The following is a 16,563-nucleotide window of genomic DNA, read 5'->3' as shown; positions in this document are numbered from 1 at the left end:
ATACTTGGACACCCATCATCTCTGTTTCCATCGATGCATATTGCTTGGCTCAGTGGTTCAGACTACATATAAATGGCCCTTTGCAGACTATGTATCGGAAACCTGGTTATTAATGTTATGCTGATATTTTACAGGGCAAGGATGGAGCAAGGGGATCTATTGGACCCCCAGGACCTAAGGTAAATACATTGTCACTAGACTATATTAAGTAAAATGTAACTTTTTTTAATAAACTTTGAGATGTTCTTATCATTTTAATCTCCTTGCATTTCTATTAAGGGGGAAGCAGTAGAACTTATTGCCACTGGGCCGCGTGGAGAAAGAGGACTACCAGGACCAAAGGGAGCCATGGTCAGTTTGCAGTTTCTTAATTCCCTATATTCAGGTTGCCACCATATCATACCAATTTGTGATACCTTGTGTTGTTGAGCAGTCTGTAATTTGTGCTATGATCCTTCCTTGTCAGGGTGACCCAGGAGAAGATGGTGTGAAAGGACCCAAAGGAGATAAGGTCTGGTTGTAGTAGTAAGTCTATAGAGAGGTGTTCTACCTTCTTCTGTACTGGCAACAGCTGAAAAGCTGCAAGCAATGTTTAAAGTGTTCATCTTTGACCGTCATGTCATCTGTAGGTCCAATATTTTTTTTTTTTCGGAATATATAATTTTAGCAGTAAGAGCTCATTTATGTGGTACAGCGCTCCAAAACTCCTGTGTAATGAAGGGTTAAATGATCACATTATTGCCGCCTGCCATTAACGCCACTGGGAGCTTAAGAGGCTTACTGCATACTGTATTACTATTGAGTTCAATGTATAAACTGTATGCAATGAGCTCCTGCGCTCCACCTACTGATGACTTCAGGCAGTGACAATCTGCAGGAGACTTGGAGCTTTTCTTTCTATATCTTTAAACATTTACTATCAAACGAATCGGCTCAGAATTTGGACGTAAGCAGATAATAAAATATTGTTCAAGCGGTTTACCTTCACTTTAACATGTATATATTATGTTATATCATTTATGGAAACATTTTAACTTTTGATATTTGTTTCTCTTCAGGGAGTAGAAGGTCCTAAAGGAGACAGAGGTGACCCAGGAGAGAAGGGCAAAGATGGCCCCCCAGTGAGTGTTCCAAAAGTCTCAACAGTAATGAAAAGAGAATAGAACGTTTTTATTACAAGGAACTTTTCACCTTCACAAGCATTTTTTATTGTTCCACTGCATTTATCTGTTACCATTTTGTGTTTATCCATCTCCATGAAAACAGACAACAAAACCCAGTGTAGTCTGATCCTGCAGTCGTAGTTCCTTCTGTCTGTCCCCAAGTGTATGCTAAAGTATATTCAGTTGGGCAGCAAGTAGTAGGGGTTAGAGAGGGGAATATGACTGAAGGATCTGACTACACAGGGGTTTGTTTGTAGTCTGTTACCATGGAGATGCACAGGTCTGCATAGGAGCTGTGATAGGGAATTCTTTTTATCATTGTTGCTTCTTTTTTACACATTAGATGCATCGGAGAAATAATAAAAATGTGGCTGTGAGGGTGGACATAGCCTTAAAGTTTTACAATTTGTACTTTTCTCTAGGGGCTCCAAGGAGAGAGAGGACTAGCAGGGTCTGAAGGAAAACCGGTATGTCATGAGAGGGAATCATTGACTCCTGTATTACATCATGTGATCTATACTTAGACTTTCTATACTTACTATTGGCATTAAGCCCAAGCCCATAGTCAACATTTTTGGTATTACATCTTCCACAACAACTACTTCTAAGCAAACAGATACTGGTAATCTGGGTTATTAAAGATGATACACTTTTATACAGTACAGACCAAAAGTTTGGACACACCTTCTCATTCAAAGAGTTTTTTTTATTTTCATGGCTATGAAAATTGTAGATTCACACTGAAGGCATCAAAACTATGAATTAATACATGTGGAATTATATACATAACAAACAAGTGTTAAACAACTGAAAATATGTCATATTCTAGGTTCTTCAAAGTAGCCACCTTTTGCTTTGATTACTGCTTTGCACACTCTTGGCATTCTCTTAATGAGCTTCAAGAGGTAGTCCTCTGAAATGGTCTTCACTTCACAGGTGTGCCCTGTCAGGTTTAATAAGTGGGATTTCTTGCCTTATAAATGGGGTTGGGACCATCAGTGGCGTTGAGGAGAAGTCAGGTGGATACACAGCTGATAGTCCTACTGAATAGACTGTAAGAATTTGTATTATGGCAAGAAAAAAGCATCTAAGTAAAGAAAAACGAGTGGCCATCATTACTTTAAGAAATGAAGGTCAGTCAGTCAGCCGAAAAATTGGGAAAACTTTGAAAGTAAGGGCTATTTGACCATGAAGGAGAGTGATGGGCTGCTGCGCCAGATGACCTGGCCTCCACAGTCACCGGACCTGAACCCAATCGAGATGGTTTGGGGTGAGCTGGACCGCAGAGTGAAGGCAAAAGGGCCAACAAGTGCTAAGCATCTCTGGGAACTCCTTCAAGACTGTTGGAAGACCATTTCAGGGGACTACCTCTTGAAGCTCATCAAGAGAGTGTGCAAAGCAGTAATCAAAGCAAAAGGTGGCTACTTTGAAGAACCTAGAATATGACATATTTTCAGTTGTTTCACACTTGTTTGTTATGTATATAATTCCACATGTGTTAATTCATAGTTTTGATGCCTTCATAGTCATGAAAATAAAGAAAACTCTTTGAATGAGAAGGTGTGTCCAAACTTTTGGTCTGTACTGTATATGTGACCACTGGGACCCATCATGGTAGAGAGCTAGCTGGTGTGGTCCGTTTCCATATTCCCCATTGATTTCAATGACCGTCATGATCATGCACTATTGGCTGCCTCTCCACAAATCTATAGACGTCAATAGCTATACAACAGCAAAAAAGCTGGACTTGATGGGATTAAAGGGGTTGATTCGAAACACATGGCAGCTTTCTCCCTGCGAAAAACAGCACCACACCTGTCCTGAGGTCGTGTCTGGTTTTGCATTGACTTCAGTGATGATAGGAGTTGTCCATTTCAGGGGCCTTCTGTGCAGACCTCCCTACACGTGGGAGCTTACTTAACCTGCTCCCCCCCCGGGTTCTCCCCTTCCCCCACCGCTGCGCTCTGGTCCGCATTGGTAAACTTCCTATCTAATGCGGGACACATGGCCACTGCAGCAAATGGCTGGCGTCATGTCACTGGGTCACGTGATGCATGGGAGGCATGTCACTCCTGTATCCTGCCATTGGCTGCACCGACCATGTGACCCACGCCAAGCAGGGACCAGAGCGGCAGCAGGGGAGCAAAGGAGCCGGAACCCCGCAGCAGGGAGCAGGTAAGCATGCTTCTCTATGCAGGTCCAGTCAAGTAGGGTGGGGTCTGAAGGTGGGTGCAAAAGCCCTCTGAAGGTGGATAACCCCTTCATGGACAGATTGGGAGCCATGTTAAAGCCTGGATAAATCAAAGCATTTGGAAGACTCTACCAACTGACAAGATCACAATGGGTAAGTCTTTTAAAGGAAAACTCTACCTCAGACATCCCATAAGACCGGCACCAAGTGGGATACAAGGGCAATGTATTCTATTCCCATCATTATAAAATGAATGTCGACCCTTTTATATTCTACCCTAAATAGATTCAACCTTCTATGCCGATTATTTCTGAATATATCTTTATAGCATTCAGAGCTCCAAATCCCCTACTTAGACTTAGCTCATAAAAAGGAACGGTTTGTAATTTGGGGCATATTTCAGCATACATATCGATATTTCTCTGCTATTTCACAGTGAAATGCCCCCAAAAGTGACAACTCCACCCCTTTCAATGTAAATTAGCAGAATCCCACCTCTTTCTAAGTTACATTGTAGGACTATCCCGACATTGATGGCAACTTTTTCCTGTATGGTTTGGTACAATTTGGCGCTGACCTGTCTGGTAGAGACAGACTTGATCACACGTGACCTGTATTATGTCTTCTTGTTTTGTGTCCGTTGACTTCATTATAGGGCGAGAAGGGCAATAGCGGGCTTCCAGGCCCGGCTGTAAGTAAACCCCATTGGATAGCTGCAGTTTGGGCTCATGACTTGAGCTGCCTGCTCTCAATGGCTTTGCGCACTTACACTGGTCTCTTCGTGCGGTCATTCTTGGTCCCTTTATTAATTGGGTTCATCTGGGTTCTGGGCGCCTCCTCTTCTCTTGCACTAATGATTGGGCTTGAATTAAATATCCGCAGGGTATGCCAGGCTTCCCAGGAGTGCTCGGCCGACCGGTAGGTGTTTCTCATTGCCTCTGCTTTCATATCTTGCATGTGGCATGTCTGCAGATTGTATGTGCTTCTGTAATAAATGTCTGACACAAGAGGCCCAGCAGATCTTTACACTGTTCATTAAAAAACATATCCTTATATTTTCCTAAACATGTAAGAAAACAGAGGTGCAAGGCTGCACAAAATTTGTGGAAAAAGAGAAGACCATAGCCTTCTTTGGTCTTAATCATGGCTTGCTATGAATAAGGCCAAACTTTGGGTCGAAACGTGTGAGCCGTATCCTGTTTACAATAAATGAAGATGGATTTTAATACATGCCATAAGCTAATGCTTTTATTGCAAGAACACTGGAATCCTCCCTGTCTCCATGGAGATATATGTCTCTGCATAGGAGCTGTAGACAATATACAATAGGACATTTTAAATTAAGACGATTTGGAAGGTTGCTTAATTTTTTTTTTTTATATGTACAGAAATATTCATTCAGTAGGTATAAAGTCTGTGCCTCAATGTGTCTCAAAGTACAAGGTGCAATTTACTAGCTGATTGAAAGCCAAATTCTATAAATCCCTATTAGTAGCGACATATCAATGTATAGCAAGCACTAAAATATAGTGATCATTTCATATGTCTGATCTTAACCACATCTACTTTCAATTGAAAGATGTGACATGCATCATTTTACTATCTGTGCTGTTGTGTTTTTTTTTTTTTTGCATTTTATGTTTTACAAAGAAGAAAATGAAAGGTGCTGCATTACACATGTCCACCACTAGGTGGTGCTTCAGAGTAATTGCTTTATGCGGCACCAAACAAGTCTACCACTAGGTGGTGCTTCAGAGTAATTGCTTTATGCTTGCAGCATTCCGTGTGGCTATTTGTGGTACTGCAAGTAAAACCTCAATTATTTTCATCTGGAATATTATAATAATTATAATTATTAATTATAATATAATTATAAAATAATTTTCCTTATAAAGATGCAAATTACATAACATTAAATAAAAAAATTATTTTATTGTGCATAGTCTCAAGGCGGACATATCAGTAGCTAAATTTGCATATGTTATCAGTAAATTGCACCTTTTCATGTTTTTACCATGTGGGTATACTACAGCTACACATCTGCTTAGCAGTAACATGACACTTTTCATAGAACAGATACAGTATCTGATTACAGTCGTCACTATATGCAGGTATATGGCATTGTCCTACATACAGTCATGTGAAAAAATTAGGACACCCTTTGAAAGCATGTGGTTTTTTGTAACATTTTTAATAAATGGTTATTTCATCTCCGTTTCAACAATACAGAGAGATTAAAGTAATCCAACTAAACAAAGAAAACTGAAGAAAAGTCTTTTCAAGATCTTCTGTAAATGTCATTCTACAAAAATGCCTATTCTAACTGAGGAAAAAGATAGGACACCCTCACATGTATTCCCTCTTAAATTGGCTCAGATCTCACACAGGTATATCACACCAGGTGCACATAATTAGTAGATCGTTACTCTGCATGTTGAATGAGGCTTGCCCTATTTAAACCTCAGACATTTAGTTTGGTGTGCTCCTGACTGTTGAAGTGAGAGTGAGCACCATGGTGAGAGCAAAAGAGCTGTCAGAGGACTTCAGAAAAAAGATTGTAGCAGCCTATGAGTCTGGGAAGGGATTTAAAAAGATCTCAAAAGATTTTGAAATCAGCCATTCCACTGTCCGGAAGATAGTCTACAAGTGGAGGGCTTTCAAAACAACTGCCAACATGCCCAGGACTGGTCGCCCCAGCAAGTTCACCCCAAGAGCAGACCGCAAGATGCTAAAAGAGGTCTCCAAAAACCCTAAAGTGTCATCTCGAGAACTACAGCAGGCTCTGGCTACTGTTGATGTAGAAGTACATGCCTCTACAATCAGAAAGAGACTGTACAAGTTTAACTTGCATGGGAGGTGTGCAAGGAGGAAACCTTTGCTTTCCAAGAGAAACATCGAGGCCAGACTGACATTTGCCAGAGATAAAGTTGACAAAGACCAGGACTTCTGGAATAATGTTCTTTGGACAGATGAGTCCAAAATTGAATTATTTGGACACAACAGCAGAGGACATGTTTGGCGTAAACCAAACACAGCATTCCAAGAAAATAACCTCATACCAACTGTGAAGCATGGAGGTGGAAGTGTCATGGTTTGGGGCTGCTTTGCTGCAGCAGGACCTGGTCAGCTCACCATCATAGAATCCACGATGAATTCTACTGTGTATCAGAAGGTGCTTGAAGAACATGTGAGACCATCAGTTAGAAAATTAAAGCTGAAGCGGAACTGGACCATGCAACATGACAATGACCCAAAACATACTAGTAAATCAACCAAAGATTGGCTGAAAAAGAAGAAATGGAGAGTCCTGGAATGGCCAAGTCAAAGTCCAGATTTGAATCCCATTGAGATGCTGTGGGGTGACTTGAAAAGGGCTGTACGTGCAAGAAACCCCTCAAACATCTCACAGCTGAAAAAGTTCTGCATTGAGGAGTGGGGTAAAATTTCCTCAGACCGATGTCGAAGACTGGTAGATGGCTACAAGAACCGTCTCACTGCAGTTATTTCAGCCAAAGGAGGTAACACTCGCTATTAGGGGCAAGGGTGTCCTATCTTTTTCCTCAGTTAGAATAGGCATTTTTGTAGAATGACATTTACAGAAGATCTTGAAAAGACTTTTCTTCAGTTTTCTTTGTTTAGTTGGATTACTTTAATCTCTCTGTATTGTTGAAACGGAGATGAAATAACCATTTATTAAAAATGTTACAAAAAACCACATGCTTTCAAAGGGTGTCCTAATTTTTTCACATGACTGTATACTGTAGATACTGGGTATATAAGGGTCGTCCAAATATCTGGCTGTAGAAACAAAATCATCTAAAATCGATGATTCCAAATTATGGGCACTGCCTGCTTATTCTTTATGAAGGCTATGCTCATAGTAGTGGTTGGGTCAATTCTGTAATGATAAAGCTTCTGGAGCCCAATGCAAAATTTGTAACAGGGCTCCCTGACTGTCCAGTCATTTACAATACTGGTCTCCAAGCCTGACCAATCCATTATACGTTATAGTAATCTGGCAGGGTCCATTAGGATCTGTCATGGCTCCTGTAATAACAAACTGTATCACTCCATATAGTACATGCCAGATATTTGGTATATGCAGTCATCATATTTTAGTCGACTAATTGTTGTCGATGCCTTTTCAGGGAAACCCAGGAGAGCCAGGTCAACAGGGTCCTCCCGTAAGTATTGCTGCTGCTGTTGCTGTTTTAACTCCATACATTTATATGGGCTGCCATACAATATCATTGGAGTGTTACAATGTATCACTAATTGTATCCAGTGAGCATGAAAGTAACCATTCATTATGATTTTTCTTTTAAAATAGGGTCCCCCTGGACCAGCTGGGCTAAAGGTAAGTAATGTTTACAATTGGTTAGTAAGAGAACAGAATCTATCTATCTATCTATCTATCTATTATCTATCTATCTCATATCTATCTATCTATCTATCTATCTATCTATCTATCTATCTATCTATCTATCTATCTATCTATCTATCTATCTATTCTCTTCCTTCTCCACTCTCTCCTTTCCCTCCTTCTATTCATGGAACATTATATTATGGTTGTAGGGCAATCAAGGAGAACCTGGACCCAGTGTTAGAGTGAGTAATGTATTCCTATTCATTTGTACTTTCCCTTTTTAATGTGTTATTTTTATAGATATTGAGAAATAACTTATTTTCTGTAGAGTTAATCCAGAAAATACAGTGAAACCTCCCAAAATTGTATTAAAAAGTGGTCTCTAGGGGAGAGGTCTTCTCAAAAACAGATGACCAGTATGTTTAGTATATGAGGGAACTTTCCACCATTGTCTGGCTTTCTCATGTAACAGCACGGCTACAGTAGACATGGTCTTCAGTTTTAAAAACTAAAGCGCCCCTGGAAGGGAGACCGCCATTGTAGCAATGTTTTCTGCAGCATCACCCTCCTAAAAATGGTGATATTTTATATACTTTGGTTATATTAGTTTATTACTTATTAGTATCATCACATTGGTTCTGTCTCCTAGGGCTTTCCAGGTCCACCGGGCATTGCTGGACCCCCTGGTTTACCTGGATCACCTGGATTAGCGGTAAGGACTCATGTAGATAAGAAGCTTATGTCCTATGATCATGTTTTCCATTACTACTCCCTTACAAGCCCCTTGATATTTAGGTGTCTGGACCATTTTCATTGAGTTATGGTATAAGGTGATCTTGGCATAAAAGCTTTTACCAGAGCAGACGCCATACCCCCCCATATCGACGCCACCCTATATGAAGGAGTCTTATGATTGGATAAATAATAATGTCTTTTATTGCTCTTTAGTCGAATCATTTTCATTGGTTTTGTTTCTTTCTGTTCTTAGGGCCCGCAAGGACCTCCCGGCGTCCCTGGCTTAGTGGTAAGTTTCCCGGCAGGATACTTCCAGAAATCAGTAGCTCTTGGCTGTCAGATATATAGGCAGAATGGATAATCTTGTATTATGTCTTTTTTTTTTTTTTTCTAGGGAGAATCAGGAAAAAATGGAATACCTGGCAGAGATGGATTACCGGGCAAAGATGGAGAACCTGGACTTTCAGGGAAGATGGTACCTATCAAGATTTACTGTTATTAATTATTGAATTTTTTTCTTCAGTACCCATTGAAATAAAAGATACATTCACTATTGTTTTTGATCTCAGGGTATTCCAGGTCCTCCAGGTGCTGTCGGAGCCAAAGGAGCGACGGGAGAAGCCGGTACTCCCGGAGAAGTGAGTGGTAACTTTTAGCTACTTTGTATGATTAGATTTAACCCTTTAGATTGTTTTCTATGTATATTGTATTATAGGATTTTTCTTTTTTTTCCTTCTGCATATTGAGGCCATATTGACAATGGTCTGACTGATTCCCTTATAGATAGCTAGAACTCTGTAGGAAACATGTATTATTTTATATCATGAATGATACCCATGTGATCTGGTTTCAGTTTGTGGCTGGTGCCCCTGGACCAAAAGGAGATAAGGTAAGACTATCAGCATTGCCGGAAAGCCTATTATACCTATTTTGTATGTTGGTGGAGCCCACAGCACACACCATAGGCTGACATTTCCTATTTCCTGCAGCACAGTTTATAGCTTTCATGTATAGACCGAGACAGGATAGCAGAGTTATCTCAGTATCATTGCAGAACATGGTCAGTAGAGTCACCTAATCATCATTAAGTGTCAGAGTCAGAAGAGTCATCTTATTATCACCAGAAGGCAGAGTCCTCGTCTTATCAGAGGGTGGGGTCAGCAGATTCATTTTATTATTTTTAAGGGGAAGGGGTCAGCGAAGGGGTCAGCAGTCATCTTATTATCATCACAGGGTCAGGTCTGCAGTCATCTCATTATCATTAGAGGCAGAGGATTTGAAAAGGAAAAACATAGTACATTCTCTCATCTTCATAATAGGATATGCTTTGCGTGTGTTGGTCATGTCATGTTTGATATTTTACTAGGGTGCTTCTGGTGACCAAGCCAGTCAAATTCCAGGTGAACCGGTAGGTTATTTTCTTTTGATTTATTGAAGTATCTGAATCATTTGATTTGTATTGGGGTACAAGCCACACAAACACCCCAGGGGCGCTATTGTTGCCTGTTCCCTTTTCTGGTTGTTCCTTTATGTAGCCGTCTCCTCCCAGTTATTTCATGTAGTAATGTGCTCTGCTGTATTTCAGGGCGAAAGGGGAGACAGAGGATTACCTGGTCCTAGAGGAGAGAAGGTGAGTATTGCTAGATGGCAGAAATGCCATGATAAACCAACCATCCTTTCCAAATGCAACCCTAAGATATCTTATAAGGGGAACGTGGCATCATCCTCACCTTTCAGCAACCTGTAAGCCTCTTCTCCTGTCTGTAGACTCCCTGTAAATGTTCAGAAACCTCCTCAGTCCTAAAAAAAACAAAACTCTAGTGTAATACAGTAAATAGAAGACAGTAAAAAGGGGGGGCACTCTGTCTTTCTGTCTCTGCCTCTCTCTCTCTGAGACTTCATGCTGTGAGAGGGTAGGAGGAGGTGAAGTGAGTGAATATCTGATTGGCTATATTAACATTTATTGGACTAGGATTCCCCAAATTTATTATTTTAGTATTAGAATTTGCAAATTATGATTTGTGTATTTTTTTTACCACTAGGGGGAACAAGGGAAAAATGGAGACACTGGAGACCCTGGAGAAGATGTAAGTGACCTCTGAACGACATAATACCCATGCCTTTTATCTCAAACTGAAAAGACAAAGGCAACATATATGCTACTATTTGTCCGGTATCACGCATCATCAATTATTGGAATATTCAGTATGGTGCCCTGTGATTCCCACACCTGACACAGTATGGCCTACTCATCTGTAAGTGTTGAATTACACTGCGAAGGTCATTCTGTGGTTAAAATCTACATTACAAAATGCATATCTTGTGCCTGTATCACATTTATCTTTTTCTCAAGTCATGGCCAAAGCAGCATTTACAATCCTGCTCGCTGCCCTTGGAAACAGTCAGATGTTATATCTCCATTCTGTTGTCAGACAGGTGACTTAGTGCAGAATGGTCATCTGAGCTCTCAAAATGCTCTAGAAGGATCTACCTGAATTTTGAATGTATCTTTTAGATGTGTGCTTCAAAATCAGCACTAAATAGGAAAAGTAGTTACCCAACAGATTTCAACTAATAAAACGTTCTAAATAATTGTCTATGAGTTGAGTGCTCCTTTAATGGGGTTGCAAAGTATCTTAAAAGGGTTGTAAGGTATAAAAATAGCTTTTTAAAAAAAATAAAAATATGTGCCCCACCGGTCTGCAGGTTTTGTTTAGTATTGCAGGTCAGCCCCAATCACTTTGGTGAAGCTAAGCTGCAACACCAGATGCAACCCATGGACAGGTGTGGTGCTGTTTCTGGGTTAAAAAACAAACAAAAACAGCCATGTTTTTCTAATCTGTAAGGAGCTAAAAGTTTGTAATCAATTGACAAATGAAGTGATCAAACTTCTACTATTTGCAGGGATCCAAAGGTCCTCCAGGAGCCAAAGGTGATAAAGTAAGTTTTAAAAGTATGGCTCATTCTGCATTATCAAATCTACGACAGACACAACATTTGATATTGATCTCTAAATTTCTAGGGTGCAATTGGCATTGGGTTACCTGGACCTGAAGGACAGATAGGACCACCAGGCTTGAAGGTAAGTCCCAGATAATAGGTCACTCTACTTTCCACGTTCTGCAATTGTGTGGTACATCTTAGAGATGTTCGTTTCATTCGATCTTTCTTTTAAGGGTGATGTCGGGCTGCCTGGTCCACCAGGTCCACCAGGTCTTCAAGGTATTGCTGGGACTCCTGGCCAGCCAGGTCAGAGAGGAGAACTGGGACAGGTTGGATCCCCTGGTGCACCTGGGGATAGGGTAAGTTTAAGCACGACCAAAAGACATATTCCAATACATTGTTCAAAGAATTATTTTGAATTTTTACTTAATATTACTGAATTTTATATAGGGTTTAATCGGTTTCCCTGGAAGAGAAGGGAATCCAGGATCACAAGGACCATCAGGGGCTCCTGGGCCAACGGTAGGGACCTTATGTCTCTTTCATCATTTGTTCTGCATGCTATTACTGGTCATTCACCTCACTCACACTTTCATATTCCGTATCAGTAGATCTCTACAGGGGCATTCACAGAACTGTTGGGCCCTATATTATAGATGCGGATGGGCTCCATTACTCACTGAGATCTACCCTAAATACATTGCTCCTAGTACATGCCGTTTTGTATTATATTTTTGATTTGATCAGTTTTATAATACTGGCTGCATGTAGCCACCACTAGGGGGAGCTAACTGTAGCTACTATTAAACTCAGAGCTGTATAACTCTGTAGCCAATGATGCTCCCTAGTGGCAGCTATGAGTAGCTGCTATGACATTTAAACAGCAAGCAGAGGAAGAATTTCAGTGCCAGTCCCTCCCCAACCATGGGTCCCTTGGCAGACTCTATGGTAGAATACGCCATTGGATCTAATACAGAAATATACACATAACACAATGAAAAGTTTTTTGGTCTCCTATGTCTTCATGCTTTACTATACTTAGCAGATGTATCATTACAGGGACCCCCAGGACCTACAGGAATCAAGGGTGACAAGGTAAGATTAAGACAAGGTGATTTTGTTTCATTATATAGATCTATATGTAATTCCTTTAATCCACCATTAGACAGGTTCCAGATTAGGAGACGTCTAGATTATTGGACAATCATAGAAAAGTATATAACATGTACTTGTCAGGGAATAGAACCTTCAAGGCACAATCAAATACTAACATAACAAAAAAGCCGTCTTCTGTTCCTTGTCTCACAAGATTCCAGATTGTCTGGTAATTCTGTGCTACAAATATATCTCAGATCCTTAGGATTTTAGGATTATCAGAGGTTAAATAAAGTTTGTGGAGACCGCCAAATTGGTATAAGGAGGTTTATAGGCCAAGCAATGCTCCCTAGGAAAAAAGGTATGCAAAGTAGCTCTCCTCCAGGAAGAAGGAAAACTGTCTCTAGTGCCACCTACAGGGTAGTTGGTGAGATTTCCAATGCCAACTTGGAGCTCTCTTTAAGAAGAAACTTTTTTCTCCCAGACCCACATCCTCAAAGCCTTCTCATCCAGCCTAACCAGTATCTTGCTCTGCACTGACGAGAGGCAAAAACCCCAAACGGCTCCCTGTGGATGGGTCTCTTTTGCTTATTGTTCAGATTCTGGCTTGGATTAAATCCTTAGTTATGTTGCAAGGCCTGTAAAAAGGTCAGACACTGGCTTGTAGAGTGACTACCACCAATAGGTGTTACTAGGGAGAAATTCTGACTAGTGCAGGGGGTGCAGCAGGATACAATAGCCCCAAAGAGACAATGTATCAGTTTTGCCTGGTGTCCTGTTAAATTGATACAACATTGCTACCGAGGAGACAAATTATTGTCAAGGGGTCAATTATTGTTAGGTATATTAATGCTGACTTGTTCTTCCCCATCTTTCCCAGGGTGATCCAGGAATTGGTCAGTTGGGTCCTAGAGGAGAGAGAGGAGATTCAGGTCCAAGGGTATGCATCTTCTTTCTTCTGTCTCCCTTGATTTTCGTCTTGACGCCTTTTCTCATACTCCTTTTGTCTACTCCTTTTCTTCTCCTTGTTGTCTTTAAGCTTTTTTCTTGGACATAACCTGGATCACAATGCAAAATCCGTAACAGGGTACCCATCTACCATTTATAATTCTGGTGCCTTCTTATATGAAAGAGTGGGCTTTGGGGCCCTTTATGCACCAGGGTCCACTGTTGACTGCTAACCGAATGCCACTGTTTAAAACCACCTATGTGTAGCAGTGATACAATGTAGCAGTTCATTTCTGTTATGTTTTGCTCTTGTTAAATTTCTGCAGGGCGAGGATGGCCGTCCAGGATTGGAAGGTGACCGTGGCCCTCAGGTAAGTGCTGGTTATGCATTGGGTTGTAATATCCATAACATGGATCATACATGTTCCCAATGGCTTAGTGTTGATTCTGATGATGTTTCTTGTATTTCTCAGGGTCTTCCAGGAAACAGAGGAGAACGAGGAGACAAGGTAAAAAATGGGGAACATATCCCATGGTCATATCCTACTAAGCATGAATGAAAACTCAGTTAGGCTATAGATAACAGCGGTTCACTGAGGGATCATCCTATTATCAGGGATGTGACAAGTAGACATCCCCTCTAAGTATTAACATCTGTATACATCAACACGGGCATCATATTCCAGCAGTGGACATTTGTTTAACTATATTGTGTTCTGTGATATTTCAGGGTGACATCGGTCTTGTAGGAGTTAAGGGAGACAAGGTAAGCCTTCATCCATATAACCACGGTCTATACTGTGGTCTTACCCTTTGGATCAGTTCTCATATGCCTTCTCTTACATGTCTAGGGTGACACTCTGACCATTGAAGGACCTCCAGGAGCAAAAGGAAATAAAGGAGAGCTGGTAGGTCATAACATGGAACTACCATTCATCCATGTCCTCTTTCTTCTTCCATCTTCTCCTTCTGTCTTCTCTTCTTCGCCCCAACATTGTCTCTCTTCTTCTTCTTCTTTATCCCACCTCATTTTACTTCCTTCTTCTTAATCTTCCTCTTCTCATCCCTTCTTCTATTTCTTCCTCTTCTTCCACCCTGTTTCCTCTTCTATTTTCTTCTATCTTCATCATCAGTTGTGTTTCTTTGACATATCTGCTTGTTTCCTTCCAGGGTGACCGCGGAATTAAAGGGTCTGAGGGAGAAAAGGGGGACAAAGGAGACCAAGGAGCGAGCGGAGAAAAGGTACCAGCAAGAAATCAGGCCTTCTGTAGGTTGTAATACAATATACAGGTTCCTGACATTATACATAATAAAGTGGCCGCTACAGCAACATCTCCTAAATTATAGCTGATCATTTAGTTGACAGCCAAGATTATATTAGACCACATGACATGTCAAATACAGTATATAGCACCCTAAGTGAATGAGGTTACCTAAAAAGACAAGACCCAAGATGACTTTCTGATATGTCAGAAGAGCCATGATGATGTTCAGATATCAAAAGTCCCATGATAACGTTCCATTATGTCAGAATACCCATGATGACTGACATGTCAAATACAGTATATGGCACCCTAAATGAAGGAAGTTACCTAAAAAGCAACACCCAAGATGACTTTCCGATATGTCAGAAAACCCATGATGACTTTCTGATATGTCAGAAAACACATGGTGGCTTTCCAATATGTCAGAAGACCTGTAATGACTTTCTGATGTGTTAGAAGAACCAAGATGACTTTCCTATATGTCAGAAGACACATGATGACTTTCGATACATCAGAAGACCCATGATGACTTTCCGATATGTCAGAAGACCCAAGATGACTTTCCGATATGTCAGAAGACCCATGATGCCTTTCCCATACATCAGAAGACTCTTGATGAATTTCCAATATGTCAAAAGACCCATGATGACTTTCTTATATGTCAGAAGACCCATGATGACTTCCTGATTATATCAGCCTTGTTGACCTAGTTGTTTACCTAGAGAAAATCATGGTTGGCCAAAACAGGCAAAATTGTTGTCCATATAAGACTATTCAAAATGCAGCTTCAGGGTCCCATTAAATGAATATTCTAGGGCTCAGTTAGCAATATCCCCTAGATGTCAAGTACTCTTCAGCCTCATAACCACCCTTACCCACCAGTTGATTCTAATGAACATACCTGAGATGACTTCTTTGCCACGTAATTCACAAAACATCTAGTCAAACTGGGCTATAAAGTGTATAGTTCAGTAGATGAGTTGCCCTTTTTTTGCAATTTTTCTCCCCAGGGAGTCAAAGGAGAGGCAGGAGACAAAGGGACAACCGGTTTTGTAGGACCTCGCGGACCTGGTGGACAAAAGGTAGCTACAATCACAACTGAGATTAATATCAGTGACCGTGTAATAACTTCAGTGGTAAAGACACATGCATGGGCTTCCAAGATGAGTGTTTGGAGGGGAAGTGACAACTTCTCTGAGCACTTTTCTGGTTATACAATAAAAGTTGTCATTTTTCATGCTTATGAGAAACTAATAAAAATATGTTTACTAAACCAGCACCACATACTATTATACTGACCCTGCGGATAAAATAATGTTTTTTAACTTACTTTTACCAACCTGGAATATTGTAAATTGGCATTCATCTCTTTTTCCAGGGTGAAACTGGAAATCCAGGAGAACCAGGAGAAGCCGTGAGTATCTCAGTTTTGCTTTGGCATGTATTTGACTGTTCTTAATACATAGTGGCTCAATAATTAACAATGTGACCCAAATATATTGGAGTCCTGATGTCTTCTGGTTCTGGTTCATGCCCCTATCCTCTGTGCCGCCCCCAGCTTAGAGGGCCTGGCAGTCGTTGCCCCATCCCTGAACACACCTGAGTTTGGCCCTCTTTTACCAAGTACAACCTCCATTGTACATTTCAGGCTTAAGGTGGCCTGCATTATATTTTGCTATGTTTTTATTTCCAGGGTATCCCGGGTAAAGAGGCATTACCTGGACTACGTGGAGAGAAAGGAGAACCAGGTCTAAATGGGTTTAGAGGACCAAAGGTAAGAAATTAACCTATATAATACTTGCATTTTCTGTGGCCTGACGATGATAATATATCTATTTCTCTTATTTTTGGATTTCA

General features: G+C 40.7%; 1 protein-coding gene across 4 annotated transcripts in view; it reads left to right on the top strand.

The window, feature by feature from the left end:
- COL7A1 (collagen type VII alpha 1 chain) overlaps positions 1 to 16,563 on the top strand; it is a 122,781-nt gene that overhangs the window by 89,863 nt on the left and 16,355 nt on the right. For 3 of the 4 annotated variants that reach the window (XM_040408529.1, XM_040408530.1, XM_040408526.1), the window contains exons 77-107: positions 135 to 179; positions 280 to 351; positions 467 to 511; positions 1,059 to 1,121; positions 1,586 to 1,630; positions 4,010 to 4,045; positions 7,503 to 7,538; positions 7,685 to 7,711; positions 7,930 to 7,962; positions 8,370 to 8,432; positions 8,709 to 8,744; positions 8,850 to 8,930; positions 9,025 to 9,093; positions 9,309 to 9,344; positions 9,822 to 9,863; positions 10,041 to 10,085; positions 10,498 to 10,542; positions 11,360 to 11,395; positions 11,478 to 11,537; positions 11,632 to 11,757; positions 11,849 to 11,920; positions 12,458 to 12,493; positions 13,374 to 13,433; positions 13,768 to 13,812; positions 13,915 to 13,950; positions 14,172 to 14,207; positions 14,293 to 14,349; positions 14,612 to 14,683; positions 15,717 to 15,788; positions 16,085 to 16,120; positions 16,400 to 16,480. In XM_040408529.1, coding sequence (XP_040264463.1) covers positions 135 to 179; positions 280 to 351; positions 467 to 511; positions 1,059 to 1,121; positions 1,586 to 1,630; positions 4,010 to 4,045; positions 7,503 to 7,538; positions 7,685 to 7,711; positions 7,930 to 7,962; positions 8,370 to 8,432; positions 8,709 to 8,744; positions 8,850 to 8,930; positions 9,025 to 9,093; positions 9,309 to 9,344; positions 9,822 to 9,863; positions 10,041 to 10,085; positions 10,498 to 10,542; positions 11,360 to 11,395; positions 11,478 to 11,537; positions 11,632 to 11,757; positions 11,849 to 11,920; positions 12,458 to 12,493; positions 13,374 to 13,433; positions 13,768 to 13,812; positions 13,915 to 13,950; positions 14,172 to 14,207; positions 14,293 to 14,349; positions 14,612 to 14,683; positions 15,717 to 15,788; positions 16,085 to 16,120; positions 16,400 to 16,480 — 1,644 coding nt within the window. Of the gene's footprint in view, positions 1 to 134; positions 180 to 279; positions 352 to 466; positions 512 to 1,058; positions 1,122 to 1,585; positions 1,631 to 4,009; positions 4,046 to 4,236; positions 4,273 to 7,502; positions 7,539 to 7,684; positions 7,712 to 7,929; positions 7,963 to 8,369; positions 8,433 to 8,708; positions 8,745 to 8,849; positions 8,931 to 9,024; positions 9,094 to 9,308; positions 9,345 to 9,821; positions 9,864 to 10,040; positions 10,086 to 10,497; positions 10,543 to 11,359; positions 11,396 to 11,477; positions 11,538 to 11,631; positions 11,758 to 11,848; positions 11,921 to 12,457; positions 12,494 to 13,373; positions 13,434 to 13,767; positions 13,813 to 13,914; positions 13,951 to 14,171; positions 14,208 to 14,292; positions 14,350 to 14,611; positions 14,684 to 15,716; positions 15,789 to 16,084; positions 16,121 to 16,399; positions 16,481 to 16,563 lie in introns of all 4 variants that reach the window. The other variant, XM_040408528.1, reaches the window with a different exon arrangement.

The sequence above is a fragment of the Bufo bufo genome, chromosome 9 (genome assembly GCF_905171765.1).
Source record: "Bufo bufo chromosome 9, aBufBuf1.1, whole genome shotgun sequence".
Classification (NCBI taxonomy): Eukaryota; Metazoa; Chordata; class Amphibia; order Anura; family Bufonidae; genus Bufo; species Bufo bufo.
This window is presented reverse-complemented; position numbering and strand designations above follow the sequence as displayed.